The following is a 19,395-nucleotide window of genomic DNA, read 5'->3' as shown; positions in this document are numbered from 1 at the left end:
CAGTTGATTACAGTGTAGTATTATGTTAGACACTTGTGGGTTATCTAAGGAGAAGAAATTCTTGAAGGCTAGAAAACTGGTAAAACACAACTAGGAAATCACAAGAGGGTCTACAAGTAGAAGAGATTTAACAGTTGTCAAGGTTGATTTGTGGGGGTTTTGTTTGTTTTTATTGTAGCAACTAATTAATCCTTCAAGGAAACTATCCCACTTCCTTCTGGCCAGGAGGCCGCAGCAGTATTACAGTGTTGGTGTTGATAGAATGGGAACAATAGAATGAGAACTCAGATAATGGTCTCAGCCGTTATAAATTTGGCTCTGAGATTTATGCTTGTGGTGTTAAATGCAAAGTTCATTGCACCCACTACTCCTGCGATGTCAGTGACAGGGCCAGAAAGACAATTTGCCTTTTCTGTGCTTGCTGCTGGAGAGGAAGGATTGGCTGTTATTTTCCTGTGTTTAGTTTACATGAGGTAATCTCCACATTGAAGGGAGAAGATACTCAGCCATGAAACAATGAACTCTTATCTTGTGAGGTGGTGATGTCATGTCTAATGCTTTCATCCAAGTACTGGGAATCAAGTTCCTGGGGCTCCTGTCCCAGCTTTTCTATTTCTTTTAGTCAGGATGAACCTCTTGAACATGGTAAGCCCCCCAAATTCCCTGCAAAGTGAGGCTGGGAAATTTCACTTTGCACTTCTCCATTCACATCTGTAAAGTATTTGAAGATCCTTGAGTGAAAGAACCTGGTACCCTCGCTTATCATCCTGACCACCAGCATGCTTGAAAGCACTGTTGGAGTGTGATCCTTTGTGAGCTCTGGGCTGGTGAATAATCTTGCTATCAGCCTGGATTTGGCAAACTTACATGGAAGAGATTCATTTGGTCTCAAATTTCCACTGGAACGACTGGATGCAACTCAGTAGGAAGCTCTCACTTCTGTTACGAACGGAAGCAGAAATTGTTCAGAAGGTCAAGAACATGCTGCTTTACTGTAGCCTGCTTCCACGTGTGAGGAAACCTGTGAGTACAAACTGCTGTGATCTTCAGTCTGCTGTGGTTTCTTATGCAAGTCGGTGATGCAACATGCAAATTCAGATATTTGGGGAGGCACCTTTTGGGTTGCCACAAATCTCTTGCAATTTGGGGGTTTCCTTTTCCGCTTGATGTTCATGCAGAAATTCTGTCTGCTTCCTGAGGGTACTTCACCTTTTCATGGAAACCATTTGTCAGTTCCTCTGCAGGAGTACCTCCCACCCTGTCAAATCACTGCTGGCTCAAGGGACATTTGTCACTGAAGTGGAATGTGTCAGAGCCCACAAGAAAGCCAGGGGAGTGAAGATTTACTCTTCTAATGGAATAATAATATCAAACAGATGTCAAATTTCTATAGCTGGAGACCCCTACAGTCAGCAGAAAGGGCTCCTGGTCTCATAATAGCCACCTTGTAATGAAATGAGGAGTGTGTCAGAGGCTTCAGAGTTAGCACTTACAGTATTTTGAAATAAAGTGTGACTTCTGGGCAATTTTAGAAAGAAAAGTCCTTTCTGAAACAGCTGGATAAATTTCTGCATTTTCCTGTTACCTAAATCTCCATTCATTATTCCTTCACCTAAAACACATGAAATGACTGAGCTCTTTAACAAGAGCTCCATGCTTTGCATTTTGCTCCTCTTGGGAGGCAACTGCATGAAGAATTTGACCCGTTGAGCCTAACCTATGACTGAATGAAGCAGCCTGACAAATTGCTGGTTTTCTCGCAATGAGTAATATGCTTTGTATGGAAAAATACTCTGCTTCAGTTTTCCTTCTTCTCAGTTACCATGGCAAAGGGCGAGTCGGTCTTATTCTTGAACTGGTACATTTTTGTAGGCTAGAATAAATATTCACCTAAAGTGTCCAAGGACTTTCTGGAGCTTGCCTGTGTGAGCAAATCAAGGACAAAATCAAAATGTGATGGGAGATGCGTTGTGCTGGAGCATGTTCTCTGCACTCTGCAGAGCTTCAGCCCAGCCTCTACAGTAACAATGTTCTTTAATCTTCTCTCTTTCAAATTAAACTATCACTCAAAATACCTTTCCTCCTCTTTTTCTCCTAAACTGGTATAGAAACTGGACACCAGTTCCTTATCTGTCTTACTCCATTCAGTCCTCCTGTAGTTTCATCATAGAATGCTGCTTGGTGGCTCCAAGTGGCCAGAGGTGTTGACAGACACCCTGTCCCCGAGCCCCGGTCTCTGTTGTGAATGCTGGCCTCAGTCGCTTGCTGGCACATGCTGAGCATGCAGCCTGAGACTCTGCAAGAGGCACCTCCACACACCAGCAAACCATGTCGTAGAAGCCTCATTAAACCGTCATAATTTCACTCCCCTTTGCTTTGCCATCAGTGCTCATTAACAGGGTTGACCAGGGAAACAGAAACTTTCTGTCAGCCTGGGCCATATGGCAGAGCACAGAAAGCATCATGACATCAAGCACTCAGTTTCTCAGAATGGAAGAAGGAAAGTAGCTCTGCTGAATTTGGTTTTCTTTGTGCTTGTTTTATACCTGATTTCTCTTTGCCGAATCCCTTCCCAGTACTTTCACCCACAGACATACCAAGTCAGGTCTCATGTGCTCTCCGATGAGCAAAGCCTGCTCCAAAACAAGCCACCTCTCCTTCAGCAGTTCTCCAGGGCCATGGATCACAAATTCACCAGCACCTTTTCAAAACAAAAGCACCAGTACAGGTGCCCCCATGTCATTTCTTCAGATGCTGTAGTTAACTTGGCTAATTGATCCTGAAAGGCTAGACATAAGTGTCTAGGCATCACTGGCCTCCACAGAGCCCTTGCATGATGCTGCTAACTGAAGTCCTCCCTCAGCATCTGTGTGTCTGTTAGGAGACCTGCACGACATCACCAGTGCCTTGGCAGGGCTGATGGTATAGGCCAGCTTCAGCCTTCATGGGACTACGAGGTGGATATTCTCCTTGCCCATCTACCCAGATACCAGTTGCTTGATTTTCTGTTACTGAGGAAAGATTGAGCTCCAGATGTGCTGCTATGGGATCACTGTAGTAGTGGTCTTTTATTATCTTGCCTTTAAATCCTTCAGGATAATGTAGTTATGTTTGTTGCCCTAGGCTTTCTGTCTGTGCTTTCCACTGAAGCCAGATTTACCACAGCTGGTTCAGAAGGGTGTAGCTGGAGAAGATCTCTTTGTGTGGAAGGCAGGTGGTGAGGCTCCGTTCCTTGTTGTCTGTCAGAGCGTAGTTCAAGGCTACATCTGAGGGTCAGCACTAGTATGGTTGCATCTCCTGCTTATGCCCTGCTCTAAGAAGCCTCGTACCTCAAGCTGCAGTCTTGCCTCAGACCCACTGCAGGGTGGATGACATCATTTTGCATCAAAACACAATGGCCACAGCAGCCATTAGTGCTGGTCTTAGTGCTTGGAAGTCATGAGATACACTGCGCTGAAGAATTGGTGGGGCTTCTTTTCTGCTGTAAGGATTATAATGAAAGTTGACTATGATTTTTCAAGATTTTTTTTTTCCAGTAACTTTGTGATTGATCTTGGCTTGATCTAGCCCTGTATCCTGTCTCTGACAGTAGCTCATAGCAGATGCCCTAGCATATGACTAAGAGCAGCCAGCATGCAATCCTTGGCATACCCTGCAGCTTCCAATAATGTGAGATTCTGGGATTTCCTGCTATCTTTGTGTTTCAAAGGTCACTTTCATTGACTTAGCTCTCACTGAATCCACAGCAGGCCTTATGCTTTGGAGCGTGGTGGCTGTGTTTATGTTGGCAGAAACCTAGTGAGACTCCTACCCAACGTTAGAAATTGTCTGCAGCCTAAGAAGAAGGTGAGGCAGGCAGCAGGTCCTGTTAGGTTCATGATGCAGCTCCCTGGCATGGGATTTATAAACCTAGGACCCAAAGTTCTAGATTTCATATTGGCTACAATACAAAAGGCTACAAGATTTTGCAAAACTTCCATCTCTTGCCTGAAAACACACATTCTAGGATAAAAGCAATTGCGTTTTTGTCTCAGTCATGACAACCATCATAACTGTTACATCTGCTGTAACAGTCATGACCTCTGATGTGGATCCTTGGGTCCAACTTTCAACATGCTATGATTAACTTGGCAATCCATGAAACTTACTCATTACATTTCCCTTTCAAAACAAAGTAAGATATGATCATGTTTTCTAACTTATCTCTTCATCTCTCCTTTTAACACTATTAGAACTATTTAATGAGTGATACAAATAGTGCTGTTACATCACAGTACTGAGTGAGGGTTTGAAGGGTTGTTTCAGCGGATTCAGAACCAGAAGGTCAACTTTAATTTAACAAAATTTTAGTTTTCATAGTCAGATTTTTAAGGTAAAACTTGCCTTCAGATTTTTAAGGTAAAACTTGCCTTCCTCTTAGCTATGTGTAAGTCTTCAAAATTAAAGGCTTTTTTTGATGTTAAGTATAACAGCTGGCTGCAGCCTGTAAGGACACAGATGTTGTAATCTCTCCCTGTAAACAATAGTGCATTTGCCTGGCCCTATGCCTCCAAGTAGTAAACTTGTCTTGCTGTTGTCACTTTACCTCTGTGGGTTTCCTCATCTTGGCCACAAAAACATACAAATTTGCAAACTGTGCAATCCTGATGTGAAATTTCTGAGACAAGAATGACAGAAGAGCCTTAGCTTTCTGGGATGTACTTACGCTTTTGTGTAACCCTGCCTACTGCAAAGAGCCCAACCACGCCAGAGCTGCCACTTGGGCTTTCAGCAGACTCCGAGGTGGGAAGGAACTGGATCTCTCAGCAAAAATGAGCCTGGGCCTTGCACCCTTTTTCCATCGGGTGAACAAAGGTACTTTTTTCCCTCTATGCCTCTTCTTAGCTTGGCACCAGTGTTTACTTATTTAAGATAAACTGGTTCTGTCTCTATTTCTAATGTAGGTGAAAGCAGATCTGTGCCTTGAGTCAACCTTGGTGTCAAATGGGACTACAGTCTAGTTTTCTTCCACTGTTGTTTGTGAAAACTCAGTTTGCAAAGACCTTATGGGAATGACTTGCCTTTTGTCTGAGTCATAGAATCATAGAATGATTTGGGTTGGAAGAGACCTTAAAGATTATCTAGTTTCACTAGATCAGGTTGCTCAAAGCCCCGTCCAACCTGGCTCTGAACCCTTCCAGGGAGGGGGCAGCTACAACTTCTCTGGGCAACTTGTTCCAGTGTCTCATCACCCTCACAGTAAAGAATTTCTTCCTAATATCTAATCTAAATCTATGCTCTTTTAGTTTGAAACCATTACCACTTGTCCTAGCACAACAGACCCTATTAAAAAGTCTGCCCTCATCTTTCCTGTAGCCCTCTTTAAGTGCTGCGAGGCCGCTCTAAGGTCTCCCCAGAGCCTTCTCTTCTCCAGGCTGAACACCCCCAACTCTCTCAGCCTGTCCTCACAGGGGGTGCTCCAGCCCCCTGAGCATCTTCGTGGCCTCTTCTGGACCCACTCGAGCAGGTCCGTGTCCTTCTGATGTTGATACCCCCAGAGCTGGACACAGCACTGCAGGTGGGGACTCATGGAGGGGAGGAGAGGGACAGAAACCCCCCCCCTCAACCTGCTGGCCACACTTCTCTTGATGCAGCCCAGGATGCAGTTGGCTTTCTGAGCTGCGAGCACACATTGCTGGCTCAGAGTCCAGTTTCATCCCCCAGTACCCTCAAGTCCTTTGCAGGGCTGCTCTCAGCTGGTGTCTTGAGGAGGTGTCTGACCAAACTGACCCTTAAACTGTGGCCAGGAATTGTATGGCTGGTCTGACCAGAAGCCTGCCAAGGATCATGCTAACAATTTAACAGTAAGAATGGCCCCGGGACATGGGCCAGACTCAGGTGCTAGTGTTTAACTTGCTAAAGTGAACTTTGTTTTTCCAATCCTAAATGCTGATCACTTGCCACATGATTTTTTTCTGACGATGGACTCCTTTATGAAAAATTTCATTTTTCTTGGAAATTTGGTTGCTGGTGTATCAAGCAGCAGTAAGAAGATCTCAAAGACAAAGGCAAGGACAATTCGGTTCTTCTCTGCCTCGTTTTATCTAAGACTCTGAATAGGAGTTGCAGTGCATCAAAGCAGATTCCTTACATCATGAATGACTGAAAGCAGTGCTATAAAATGCTGAATTCAGAGAAGGATTGGAACCTCCTTGTGATTCTTTCCATAAAGGAGATGGTTCTTCTTGCAAATACATTTTTTTTTTAATTCATGGAGGAATGTTTTATACTCCCTGTTCACGGTGAAAAAAACATGCCCTGTTGATACTGATCTGCAAAGGCACTGCATAGGTCCTCAGGCCACCCTTGAAGTTCTGACTTGTGCAGTTTTGGTCAGATGCTTCTCAAATGCTGCCTCATGAATTCTCTCCTCTCTGACCTCATGGCTTATAATGAGGCTGGATGAACTCGAAGAGGTACATAAAAATGAGGATGAAAGAACAAAGTTGCATAATGAGATTGTTTCAGCAGTTGAGAAGTCTCTTGAATAAAGAAGCTAAAAGCAATGTGATCAGGAAAACATCTGCCTTCCTCCTCTGGGATTCACACTCTTTTGTTCCACACTTTGTGCACATGCAAGATTGATGTGTATCATCCTCTACAGGGGATACAGACTTTACTAACAACATCTTTCCTGTTATCACAGCCAGAGAGTCGGTGTAGCTCTAGGTTGATAGGAACAGTACCAGAACAGTATAGTGATAAACAAAGAGTGAATCCTATGTTCTTTGTGTTCCAGGAAACGGAATAACTTTTTAATAAAGATTTTTGAGTGGTAATTTTTACCACAGAGTTGTAATATTGTGTGTGTTTAACTCCTAGAGTCATCTTTCATTAGGTTGACAGTCTTACACTATTATTTTAATCAATAGTATATTATTTCATTACAAATAATGTTTGTGCAAAATTTGTTAGGCAGGGACTGGAAATCAGACTAAAGTGAGTGTCTGGGACCATTCTATAAAGCATTTCCCAGTAAGGCTACTTTTACAGAAAGGTTTTTGCAAGGTAGGGGAGAGAAAGCCAGAATTAATTATTATAATATGGCACAAAACCCCAAAATATGCAAACTAATAAGACAGCAATATAATCTTTACTGTTAAAGACCAGTGATTTTTGATGAGGAAGAACTGAAAAATCTATAAAATAGCTAAATTAATTCCAGAAATGGTAGAGAACAGGGTTCCCAGATCATGGTCTGGAAGCCAGCAGTGAACCAGAAGACAAGGTGATGGTATTAAATAATGACTCTTGTAGGGTCACCAGTTACCAGTGATACCAGTATCAGTATTCGTGCTATTGTAGCTCTGATAACATGAGGACAGAAGTGAGGAACTGTTTTTAGAGAGAAATCAGTGTTTTATTGGGAAAAAAAAGCACACAGAGTCTTCAGCAAAGGATATCAGAGTTTGCACCTGACATTAACCTGCCATACAACAACAGTACAGCAGATTGGCTTATAACCCCAAAAGGTTTCATTTTTGATGAAAAGTGTGAATGTGTTGTAGTGGTTGAGGGGTGGGTGTTAAGACATTAACCTGGATAATATTTTTTGACCATAAAAGATTTTGTTGTTATAGTGCCTCCCCGTTTCTATACAGCATCTCTGAATTCTTTCAAAACCACCTCTGTCAGAGAGATAGAGAAATTAACTGTCAAAGCATCTTTTTCCACAGCCTGCAAATGTTAAGAATTACTCATGCTAAGGGGAAATCTCCAGTTCCATAAAGAGACGTAGGACTGCAGAGATCCCTAGAAATGCACACAGTGTGTCCAAGAGAAATGGGAACAGCTTTGAATCCAAACCAGAACGTCAAAACCCAAAACCTTCCCTTTTTGAAAGGAAAGGAAGGAACTGGGGCATGGAAGAAACCAAACTGGAGATAGGCCCTTGCTCTGTTTCAATGTACTTTATCAGTCTGAAATCCTGATAGTCTACATTTGAGCTTTCTTTTTAAATAAAGGCAATTAGATCCTGGTTGTTTAACTACTAATGTCCTAGATGCCAAGAAGATGATAGAATGCTCTAGAGAAGATGAGTCATTGACAGTCAGGATGAGATTAGTGGAAGGAGCCAACCTTAACTGGCCATGCTTTTCCTGGACTGGAAAACATTCAGTCCTGCTGCTCTTGGCTTCAAACTCTCCTTCAGGCTCTGAGCTGAAAGTTAGGAGATGAGTCACATGGATCGGTGGAAGCATGGAAGAATCTGTGAGAACTAGCAACGTGCCAAGCAGCCTGACCTCAGGAGCCTCTTCCTACCACAGCAGTTTGCAAGGTCTCTCTGCAGGGCCACCCTCAATTCTAGCCACAAATCTAAGGATATTTAAATGTGGCAGAGGGGATCTTCAGAACTCCTTGTTCAAATAATCACTTTTTCTAAGAAGAGGCATCCTGCACCTATAGATGGCAAGGATGGTGTACGTGCTTTGGTGTGTACTAACTGGGGATGCATTCACCTCACAAGTTAAACAAAGTTAGACAAAAGCATACCTCACTAAAAATTATTTCACCAACAAGAAATCATTAATTTTGGTTTCTTAATGGAAACTACAGCGTTTCCAATGAAACACAATAATTGTACAAAATCAGTTTTGTCAAAATCCAGTTTTCATTTTTAAAATATTGTGATGGGGGGGAGACTGGCCAGTATATTTCATTCCATCCTGAAGTATTTCCATGTACTCTGAAAGGGGACCACTTGGATACCATAGACAAGAGATGAAACAGGGCAAATTCTATAAAGATCAACAAAAAAATTACAGGCTTTGAAGGACAGCAAAGCCTTGAAGTTGAAAGGTGATAAGCCACTGACTTAGGGTGCATGACATATAGTTAAGAACTTCCTAACCAGCTGTGATAATTAGTTAACATTAGATTATCTCTCCTAAGTGTCTAAAGTTAGACATGTAAATTTAAGTTGGTCACCTTTATCTTCACAGAGACAGTGGAGAAAGGAATCTCCAGAGATGTTATCTACTTCCATTTTCCACCTAGACTAGTTCAAAGAAGGTGGTATTGGACATGTCTCATTTTCTCCATTGTCTGAGAAGGCAGCCAGAGTTGTCTAGCTAGGCGTTACACAGCCAACTTTTAGACATGTAAAGGTAGTAGAAGAAATCCCATTCTGCACTGTTTTTTGTTGGCTGAATTCCAGTATAAGTAGCAGCTTTCTGGCCACCCTTTCCCTCTGCAAAAATAACTATTCTCCACCTTCTCTCCTGAGCTGGATTTTATATTTAGCATTGTTGCATATTAAAGCGCTTCCGTGCTCCAGTCCCAAGTTGGCTACATTTTCCTTTTGGATGCTATCCAAATACTCTTTGTAGAGTGCTCTGAATTCCTTTGGGATGAAACAGGTTACACAAATCTTGAGTTAATGTGCTGTGGAGGAAGGACAGTAGAACTGAGTCATCATGTTGATACTCACAAGGATGTTACTGCAAATGGCCTCAGTAGCTCTTTTGTTCATACTCCTTGCTAAGGAGTATTTATACTTAGGCTGCTCAGGTCATCCTATAACAGAGCATTGCACACAGCCACCAAAGCACTGTTAGGAAAGAGCAGTAAGCATTAACTGGTGGATTTCTAAGATGGCTCAGTATGTCAGCTGCCTAATTCATGTTTAATTTCAGTGACTTTGAGCAGCACAAGTTCTTTAAAGTTATTTCAAAACCCCAGTAAGGTGGGTAGTCCTTGAGGACTAGGATCATCATCTTTAACTGTGAATCTGAAATATTTGGCTCTTTCATTTAAAGCATCCAGTCTTAGGGTCTTGCTGTGACCAATTTGTGGTCTTTATTAATGAAAACTTTAGTTCCCATGTTATGCAAAGATTCACATAGGCTCAAAAATGTGGTTTATGCTTAAAAAAGCTCAGTGGACATATTGCAGAGAACAAAAAAAAAACAGCTCAGTGAAGAGAGTTTGCATTCCATCACTGTCCTGTCATACTGAGGGGCAGGAAGAGAAATGAAGTGTTTGTGGGCCACCATATTTTCCTTGTGCTCTCCTTAATAAAAAATCGTCAAAGACAAAAATAGGTAGAAGTGACTGTGCACTATTTCATGCTGCAGACCACAAATGTGAAGTGAAGAAAGAACTCTGTGCTCAAAAGAGGAAAAAAATGTTCAGGTTCATACTCTTGCAAATTTGAGTCTGTAGTCAGGGAAACCCACCCACCTACCCGATGCTCTTTGGAGAGCTGGTCACACATACATTAATGCTGGTTGAGATCATTGATTTTATTAAGCAAGTCAGTAATGTTACTTCCTCAGTGATACAAATAATAATAAGACTGGTGTTAGAGAAACAGTTTCTATAGCAACTGAAGTTGCTTAAAGATTTGCTAATTCTTTGCTGTGAGGTGTTAGCAGATGTTCTGGATGATGTGTCATCTCCCTCTTAGCCATGTTTTCCTTACACATTCAAACGATGGGTAAGACGATTGTCCACTAGAAAACTGATTTTCACAGGCACTTTTCATAATGTTTATTTGCACAAATTACTTGGATATCCAGTGTTCATTTTTACTTCCAAGAATTTACACAGAAAAGGAGACTTGGGAATCTTCATCTGTTGCTTTTCACTGTTGCTCAGCATTTGAGAAGAAATTTTGATACTGGCTATCTCCTTGACAGCTGTGAGAATCTGCAGTGGGGAGGCAGTCTGTCCCTCAAATAATCAGTGTAACTTGTAACTTAGCAGCACACTGGGAACAATTTCAAAACATTTTATAAAAAGAAATGCAAAATTTCTGTCGTATTGGGTGCAGGAAAGAATTTGTCCTGTTCAAAGTGACAAAACCAATGGGAGCAGTTGTCCAGTCCTTTTTCTAGGGCTTTTTTCCTTTTGAAGTATGGCAAGCTGGATTTTCCCCATCTGAGCATCTGAGCATCTAGATCCTGCTGAATTTCAAAGCCTGTTGTCCTCCTGGAAAATCCATGCCTCAGCCTCCATACCCAGGGTGAGAGTTGTGGTACAGCTACAACAAACACTGCACAGGGCTCCTTTCAGCACAGTAACAAGAGAAGTTGCTGCCTTTCTGGCCAGTGTGACCAGTCACACTGGCATCTGCTTGCCTAGAGAGGGCTCACTGGACTCTAATGTTGCAGAGTGAGAAGTCTACTTCATAAAGTAGGAGCTATCCCATGGCGCACAATAAATACAGACTAATGTTGAAAGCAATTGTTAACCCCTCTGCATTGTATTATCTTTCAGGAGAGATTGGGGGCACTTCATACAGTGAGGACTGGGCATGGTAGTTCATCTCTGATGGTACCCAGGTGGTAGAAAGGTACCCAGACTGCACATGAGATAATTTGAAGATGCCCTCAGTCATTGAATTCCACATAAGCTGGGAAGAAAAACACCTGCTATGGCATGTCCTCTCTCACAGGTGTGCCACATCCATTCCCCGCATCACCAAAGGAGCTGAAGAGAGCCGAGAGGTGCCCAGGAGAAAAGAAACAGCACCACGCTCTGGCAGGGAGCTGTGCTGTACGCAGTCAGGGATCTCTGGATACATGGCTCTCTAAGGTGGACGTGAACCATTCTGCTGTTCTTCGGTGACAGGAGCAGTGACACTTGCCTCTGGGGATGACACTGTATTGCAGACCCCACAGAAAAGTTTCCACAGCCTCTGTGTCTTTGATTCAACAGATTCCAATATTTCATTGAATTTTTTGCAGATAGTATTATTATTATTTTGCAAATATTAAGCTTAGTAGGATATTGGGAGACTTCACTGGAGCATTGAGTTGAATGCAAGCTTTTTGTATCTAAGAGAGTCATACGCGGCTCTCAAATCATTCATAGAATCATAGAACAGTTTAGGTTGGAAGGAACCCTTAAAGGTCATCTAGTCCAACCCCCTGCAATAAGCAGAAGCATCTTCAACTTGATCAGGTTGCTCGGAGCCCCGTCCAACCTGACCTTGAATGTTTCCAGGGATGGGGCATCTACCGCCTCTCCGGGCACCCTGTTTGAGTGTTTCACCACCCTCATTGTAAAAAATTTCTTCCTTCTATCTAGTCTGAATCTACCCTCCTTTAGTTTAAAACCATTACCCCTTGTGCTATCGCAACAGGCCCTGCTAAAAAGTCTGTCCCCATTGTGGTCCTTTTCTAAAAACAAGTACAGAGAATGTGAAGCAAGTGTAAGAGCCAGCCCTTTTCCCTTTTTGAGACCAGAGGGCTTATGAAGCAAGAGTTTCTCATGATGGAGAAATAAAGAACAATGCATGTGCTATTCATTGTCTCCTTGCTGACAGACAAACTTGAAATTGAAAATAATAAAAAATTCAAGGCCCTTCCAGGAGAGCCCGACTGCTTGCACTGCAAGTGCCATGAAAAGTGTTTTTCATGACAGGAGCCACGGTTCTCAAATTAAGCATGTTTTATCCAGCATCAGTTTCTAGTTTAAAACAGGGGTATCCCCTAACTCAGATTTCAGTGGCAAAGGAGGAAAGTCTAAATGGAAGGTATGTAAGGTGATGCTGCCTCTGCACTGCTTACAGTCCCAGAGAGGCTCAGGTCTCCAACACAGTGCAGCTATTTAGAGCCCTTTCACCTGCCTGCAGCCCAGAGGTTGCTAATAGTTGCATTACTCATTCCCCAAGCTTCTCCCACTGCCTTATCCCATTTATGTGACAGAAAAGACTACTTAGAGCCCTTTTAGATTTTATTTGCAAAGCTTTAATGCAACCTAGAGTCACTAGAAGTGTATGGATATGAAGCAGCCTGAATATTACCCAATTTTTAGAATCTGCACACTTGCCCTGATATTACTGGACAATTATGGAAAGTCTGCAATTATTTCCTGCCTTTTGACTCTACGGGTCACTAGCTGTCATTGCATGCTGGTTTCCTGCAAAGCAACTCAGTGGAAAGAAACATTTCCAAAGCACAAAAATGTGGCTATGAAATCACACCACAGTCCATGGGATCCTACAAGCAGTTTTCTTCTCATCTCTTGGTCACCTACAGTTGAAGTGGGCACTTGGTGTCCCTTTAACTGATGTTCCCTTTTCGGTCAGATTTGCTGTATTGCAACATAGCAGTTGGAATATCCATTGCAAAAGAGCATCTCCTTCACTTGGAGAAGCTCTTTAGTAAATACATCACTGAAAATTTGTCATACCAGTAGTCCAAAGATGCATAGGTACACACATATATATATATATATATATATATGTATGTATATATATATGTATGTATATATATATATATAAGTATATAGGCATACATATTGAGAAGCTCCTTGAATTATGAATACAATTTATACTTGGTGACTCCACATTTCTGAGTGTATGGACCTTGGGAAGGGTGTGATCCTGTTTGTGATATACTTCTCTTACGATACTTTTATCTCTGCACTAGCATCTCCAGCTGCATTGTCCTGATAAAAGATGTATATATTATCCTATGTTGTGGAAATATTTGTATCCATTTTTAATTACCCTTTAACTTGCAGGTATGGCATGAATTGTCTGATCCAGTTTGAAGATTTTGCAAATGCTAATGCTTTTCGTCTCCTCAATAAATACCGCAACAGATACTGTACATTCAATGATGACATTCAGGGTAAGTACTGTTAGGAAAATGCAAATTTAACCTTCACCTTGTCATGAGGAAAGGTGATTAAGATCACAAGACTGTTTATTATACTATACTCAGATGTGTCATAAATTTTAGAGTTTACACATAAGCATTTAAAAATATAAACAAGAGCAGAGCAGTCTAAGTTGAAAAGTGAGTCTCCATTGTTTTTAGGAATTTTGTTGTTCACTGCAGAAATGTTATTCAGGGGAGAAAATGGATCATGTGCTTTAGATTATTAAGGTAATTTAGAGAGTTCCATTAATTTTCTAGATTTTAACTAAAACAATGGTGATGTTTTAACAGTTATGCAAGGCTTTCAGTTTCCATGAGCCAGTGGTCATTAGCTGATCCTGGCATTGTTCCTCTATTGTTATGCTTCTTAGTACATGCACAAACGAAAAGGTAGACAAGCTCTTTCCCCTCCATGGATGCTAACTCCTCCGTAATCTGAGAACAGATACGTTCTCTCCTACAGTGATTAATGTAACTCTTCCAGCACCAAAGAGAAATGACAGCAGCAAAGCTGGGGCTATAACTACCTTGTCTCCCAGGCCCTGTGAGGCTCAGCAGTCAGCAGAATTGCTCAAATTCTCGGAGGGATGCAAGCTGCATATTGGTGGCATCCTGGTCTGGTGCTGACTTTGCTTTAAACCATTGGAAGGGCTGTTTGCCCATCTCACTGGGACAAGATCTTCCCAAGTAATTACAAATAACCGGTTCTTCTCCTGTGGGTCCCTTTATCTTTTCTTCTTTTGTCTAGAACTGCTTGCAACATGCAGAAATTTCCAAAGTTTGTTGATTTAATTATTTGCAGTTAGTTGGGCTTATCCTCACTTGTACTTGAATGGGCCAGTGACATTTTTCACACAATGCTTGTTCTTTTGTGAGTAGACTTTCTAGCACTATTTCTGCATCTGCTACCCATCTAGCAATACTTGGCCAGTGTGTGTAACAGCTTGTTCATATCTGTCATGGCACAAGAGAGAGTAAGCCCCTGGCTTGTGGGAATATATTTGGTGTGACCGGATGCATAGTCCTGCTCAAAGACACTTTCATGAAGAGAATTTGGAAGTAGGGGAGCTTGAGGCATTTCAGAAAAGGTGAGATAGGTTCTCTTGTACAAGACGACTCATTAGGTGTTCTTGCCACCCACAAAAGCTTTCAGTGGAGAGAGGGGCACAGAAACAGGAGATACATTTTTGAATGGAAATCTTGAATGGAGGAACCAAGAACTCAGACTTTTCTGGAGATGGACAGATGAAGCCCATAATAAAAAACCACTGATGTAAAGATTTATTTTGGATTAGTTGTTTTCTCTGCAGTTGAAGGGGATTCAGCAGCTGAAAGGAAAAGAGACCAGAAAATGTGGCAGGTCTGTGGGCCTGGATGCAGGTTTTCTTGACGGAACTAGAATGAAGGAAAGGTTTCTTGGTGAATTGGAATGGTTTCTGAGAGAGAGAGAAGAGAAAGAGGATATTAAAGCAAAACCAAAAATTCTGAGCGGGAAGCAGGAGACTATTTTATAGTGGTTTTTAGGCCATAGGTCATAGCCAAATGCCTCAGACAGTTCCTGGGAATTACTCCCTCAGAGAGGCAAGCCACATCTAGGAGGATGCTGTTAAATGGCATTGCCATAAAATGGACCTTGTCTCCTTCTCCCCAGTTAGATGTCTGTCACAGTGCATGGGAGATGTCAAGTCCCCTGAAAACTTCCCAAGAGTCCCACCTGTTAAAACAATAGGATTTTTACCTCTAACTAAACTCCCTTATATTCTCGAATTTTTTTATGTAGCTATCAGAAAGAAAAAAGGGATTCCAAGCCATGGTCATAGTCAGGAATGAGTTTGGGGGACCTTTGGGAGGCTGACGTAACTTGGATCTGATCAGTTACTCTGTCTTAGAGTCATGTTAGAAGTTAATGGAGTTTCAGCTGGGATGAGCAGTCTGATCCACCCACCCTGATAAACCCCTCTGTATCCCCAGATGATATGAGGAAGGTAGGAAGTGCCAGCATCTCACTTACACTCCCTTGTTCTTTCGTCTTGCCTCAGGCTCTGTCTTTTCTAATGTGCTGCTGTTTCATGACTTGCCTACTTTTAAAAAGTGTGAGAGTTCAATGCAAATTGTGTTTTAGGTTATTAATGAGAATTATACAAAACCTTGTTTAAGCAGGCCTGATTCATTTCACTCAAGTCAGGCAAGAACAGACCTCCTGAAGCCTGAATTATTCCAGCTTCTGAGTTGGCATTATTTTAAGTATATTGATTTAAAAACACATTTTAGGCACAAACAGTGCAAGTTAGATCAGGCCTGAGCTATGCTCATTTAAACTCATTGCCCATTGGTTAGTGGGACTCTGAATGCAATGTGCCAACACACACACACACACACACGGGATGTGGGAAGAAAGTATAAATTGCTTCACTTAATCTCCCTTAGGCCTCCCTTTTGCTGCCCCAGGGCCTACACAAACAGCAAGCAGTTTAAAACACTAACACCTACCTTTTTTTTTGTCACACAATTTACTGTATTGCCAAATCCATCCTAACCCCACAGAAGTAAAGTGACTCAGACCCCTTCCAGTTTGAGCCAGCCTGCTGATGCTGAGTGGGATGCCTGCCAGGTACCACAAACCGGACGAGGTGATTGCTCTCACTCTGAAAGACATCAGCCTGGGAGCTAGCAGGAGCTGGCTCGCAGTGCCCACGCGTGGGAGCTCCCCATTAAGGGAGTGCTTCTCCTTCCTCTATGGCAGTGATGACATCAGTCCTTTCCCAGCTCTGTCTGGGTTCATGCAAGGGGCAACAGCTTCAATTTCAGCTCTACAGGAGAAAATTGATTGTCACTTCTTCCTTTTTCTCAGTAAAGTACTAGGGCAGGCGGAGTAGCACATATGAAATCGGAGGAAGCTTTAGACCCTGCTCTTTCTCTTCCTGCTGTAACTTTGCTCCACTTAATTGTGCACGGTGATAAACAGAAAGTAGTTTTACAAAGGTGCCAAGTCTTGTGAATCCCTGAGACAGGCATCTCTGGCTTCCTGCTTCATACAAGAAAATATATTAAATCACTGAAGAGGTTAGTTTGGAAGGGACCTCTGGGCATCACCCAGCCCTCACTCAAATAAAAGATTATTTCAAACTTAGATCCAACTTTGACATTAGATCAGGTTCCTCAGAGCGTTGTCCAGCCAAATAATTTTCAGTATCTGCAAGGATGGATATTCACAATCTCTTTGTGCTACCTGTTCCAAAGTTTTCTCATCTTCCTTGTGTATTTTTTTCCCCTTATATCTAATTGGAATTCCACTAAATGCAACTTGTGTTCTTTGTCTGTCATCCTTTTGCTGTGCACCTCTGAGAAGAATCTGGCTTCTTTACAAACAGTCAATAAATACTTGTGGATAGAAATTAGATGCCCTTTGAAGTCTTCTCCAGCCTATTCAAACCCAGGTCCCTCACTCCTGTTTGTACACCCTGGTCATATTTATGGCCCTCCTCTGAACTTGCTCCAGTTTGTCAATATATTGCTCGTGCTGAGAGCCCTGAACTGGAGTTGCTAGTCTAGAGGTGACCTCAAAAGTGCTGAAATACAAAGAAATGATCACTTGCCTTGACCTGCTGAGTAGACTTCTGTTGACACGGTCTAGCAGGCTGTTGGCTTTCTGTGCCACAAGGATGCATTGCTGCCTCATCTTCAACTTGTCCACCATTACCCCCAAGTCTTCTTCTGTAAAGCTGCAGGACTTTGCATTTGCCTTTGGTGACCTTCATGAGGTTTTCCTGAGCCTGTTTCTCCAGCCGGCTGAGATCCCTGTGAATGACAGTTATACCCACCAGTGTATCAATCACTGCCCCCAATTTGTAATCATCCCTGAACTTGCTGGGGGTGAACTCTATTTTATCATCCAGGTCGTTAATAAAACTTAAATAGTATCAGCCTCTTTGTACCACTGACCAGAAGCCTGTGAACCTAGCAGCCCAGCCACTTTTTCACCCACTTGATACTCCACTTGTTCAGTCTGTATCTCTCCAGTTTGTCTACAAGGATGCTTTGGGAGATTATTTTAAAGGCCTTATGCAGCTCAAGGAAAGCAACACCTTCTGCCCTCTCCTTGTCCACATAGCCAGTTGTCTCATCATAGAAGGCAACTGAGTTGGTTGGGCATGATTTGCCTTGGGAGATCCATACTGTTCTCAGTCACCTTCATGTTCCTGGATGTACCTTCTAGAAGACTTGCTTTGTAATCCCCAGGTACTGAGGTTAGGCTGACTAAGCTAAAATTCCCTGGATCCTTCTTCTGACCCTTCTGAAGATGGGTGTGACATATGTCTTTTTTCAGGAATTGGGAATCTCCCCAGTTACCAAATCCTTTTGAAGAATGACTTGGTAATGCTATTGGCTACGAATCTGATCATCCTTAGATGCATCTCATCAGGTCTCATGGACTTTGTCTACTGAATATTCCCTGCTAAATAGGCAGGAGCCAATAGAAACCCTGTAAATTTGCACACATAAGGCTCTCAGCATGGGACTAAGGCTCTGTGTGGCACGTACCTCACTGTCCGTGTGGTAAAGACCCTATCTAATTCCAACACAGCCTTCAAAGTTGTCCACTGAGTAACCAAAGAAGCAACAAGACTTTGTGCCTGGGCTAAGCAAAGTGGGATCAAACTTATCGACCAGTGATTGGAATTGGTTGTCTCGTCTTGCTGAGCTGGAATCTATCCTGCAACAGAGATCCTTCAGTATCATGCTTCAGTTATCTAATCAGATGTAACAGAAAACATTATTCACTATGAGAGTGGTTGAACACTGGGACAAGTTATGCAGAAAAGCTTTGGGACTTTTATCCTTCAAGAAGGCCCTAAGCAGTCTAATCTACTTTTGAAGCTAGCCCTGCTTTAAGCAGATAGAGGACTAGATGACCCCTAGACATCTCTTTCAACCTTATTTTTTCTATGAAAAGTTAATTCTCCTGGTTGATCAGTGTGTTACCCTCCATATTCACATATCAAACATGAATTCTTCAGACATAGGTCACTTAGTACTGAAGAGCAGAAGTTGTTCTGCAAGTTTAGTCAGAGTTGCAGAAAAATGAAGAAATCTCTAACATGTTAGTTAACTGTATCTGACCATGTCATTCAAAAGCCTTGCACACATATGAACAGGACAGAGAGAATAGCACACAGAAGCATAAATCTACTGTCTCCTAGCTCTGGGCATCTTCAGCAGTCTTTTAAAACTAGACCCAATAGAATATAACATTGATACATTCTCAAAGAACCATCAATCTGAGTGTTTCGGATATATCCATATGCAGTTTGAGACACCGTAAACAGACAGGATTTCTAAAACCCTGAATACCTACCTACACTGTGCCAGTGAGACTTCTTCAAGGCACTTCAAGATGGGAAACCCCAAGTCACTAGCCACATTAAAACCCCTTAGCCTTCTGTATTCCCATAGTCCTGCCACAACTGAAGTAGTCTACAGGCAATGCACTGGGTCATCACTTTCACAGAACCTCTCTGAGTTTTCCCAGTCATTAGAGCAATGATTCCCCTTTGCTGTTGTATGTGTGACTGTTGATGATACCTCCTGACCCCACCAACCAACTTTTCTCATTAACCAAGCAGATAACCTTTCCATAACCTTTCCATCACACTTCAGGAAGCAGTGTCTCAGCCCGGAGGAACACTGCTCCCACACCTCTGCTGAGGCTGGGAACAGGCTGACTCCAGCGCCACAAATCTGA

At 42.4% G+C, this 19,395-nt stretch overlaps 1 protein-coding gene across 1 annotated transcript in view; it reads left to right on the top strand.

The window, feature by feature from the left end:
- The window catches only part of ME3 (malic enzyme 3), a 76,565-nt gene that overhangs the window by 46,230 nt on the left and 10,940 nt on the right, over nt 1-19,395 (top strand). The window contains exon 7 of the mRNA XM_026857331.1: nt 13,513-13,622. Coding sequence (XP_026713132.1) covers nt 13,513-13,622 — 110 coding nt within the window. The remainder of the gene's footprint in view (nt 1-13,512; nt 13,623-19,395) is intronic.

The sequence above is a fragment of the Athene cunicularia genome (assembly GCF_003259725.1).
Source record: "Athene cunicularia isolate RWA chromosome 1 unlocalized genomic scaffold, athCun1 chr1_part1, whole genome shotgun sequence".
Taxonomy (NCBI): Eukaryota; Metazoa; Chordata; class Aves; order Strigiformes; family Strigidae; genus Athene; species Athene cunicularia.
Note: the sequence above shows the minus strand (reverse complement) of the source record. Positions and strands in the feature narration are given on the sequence as shown.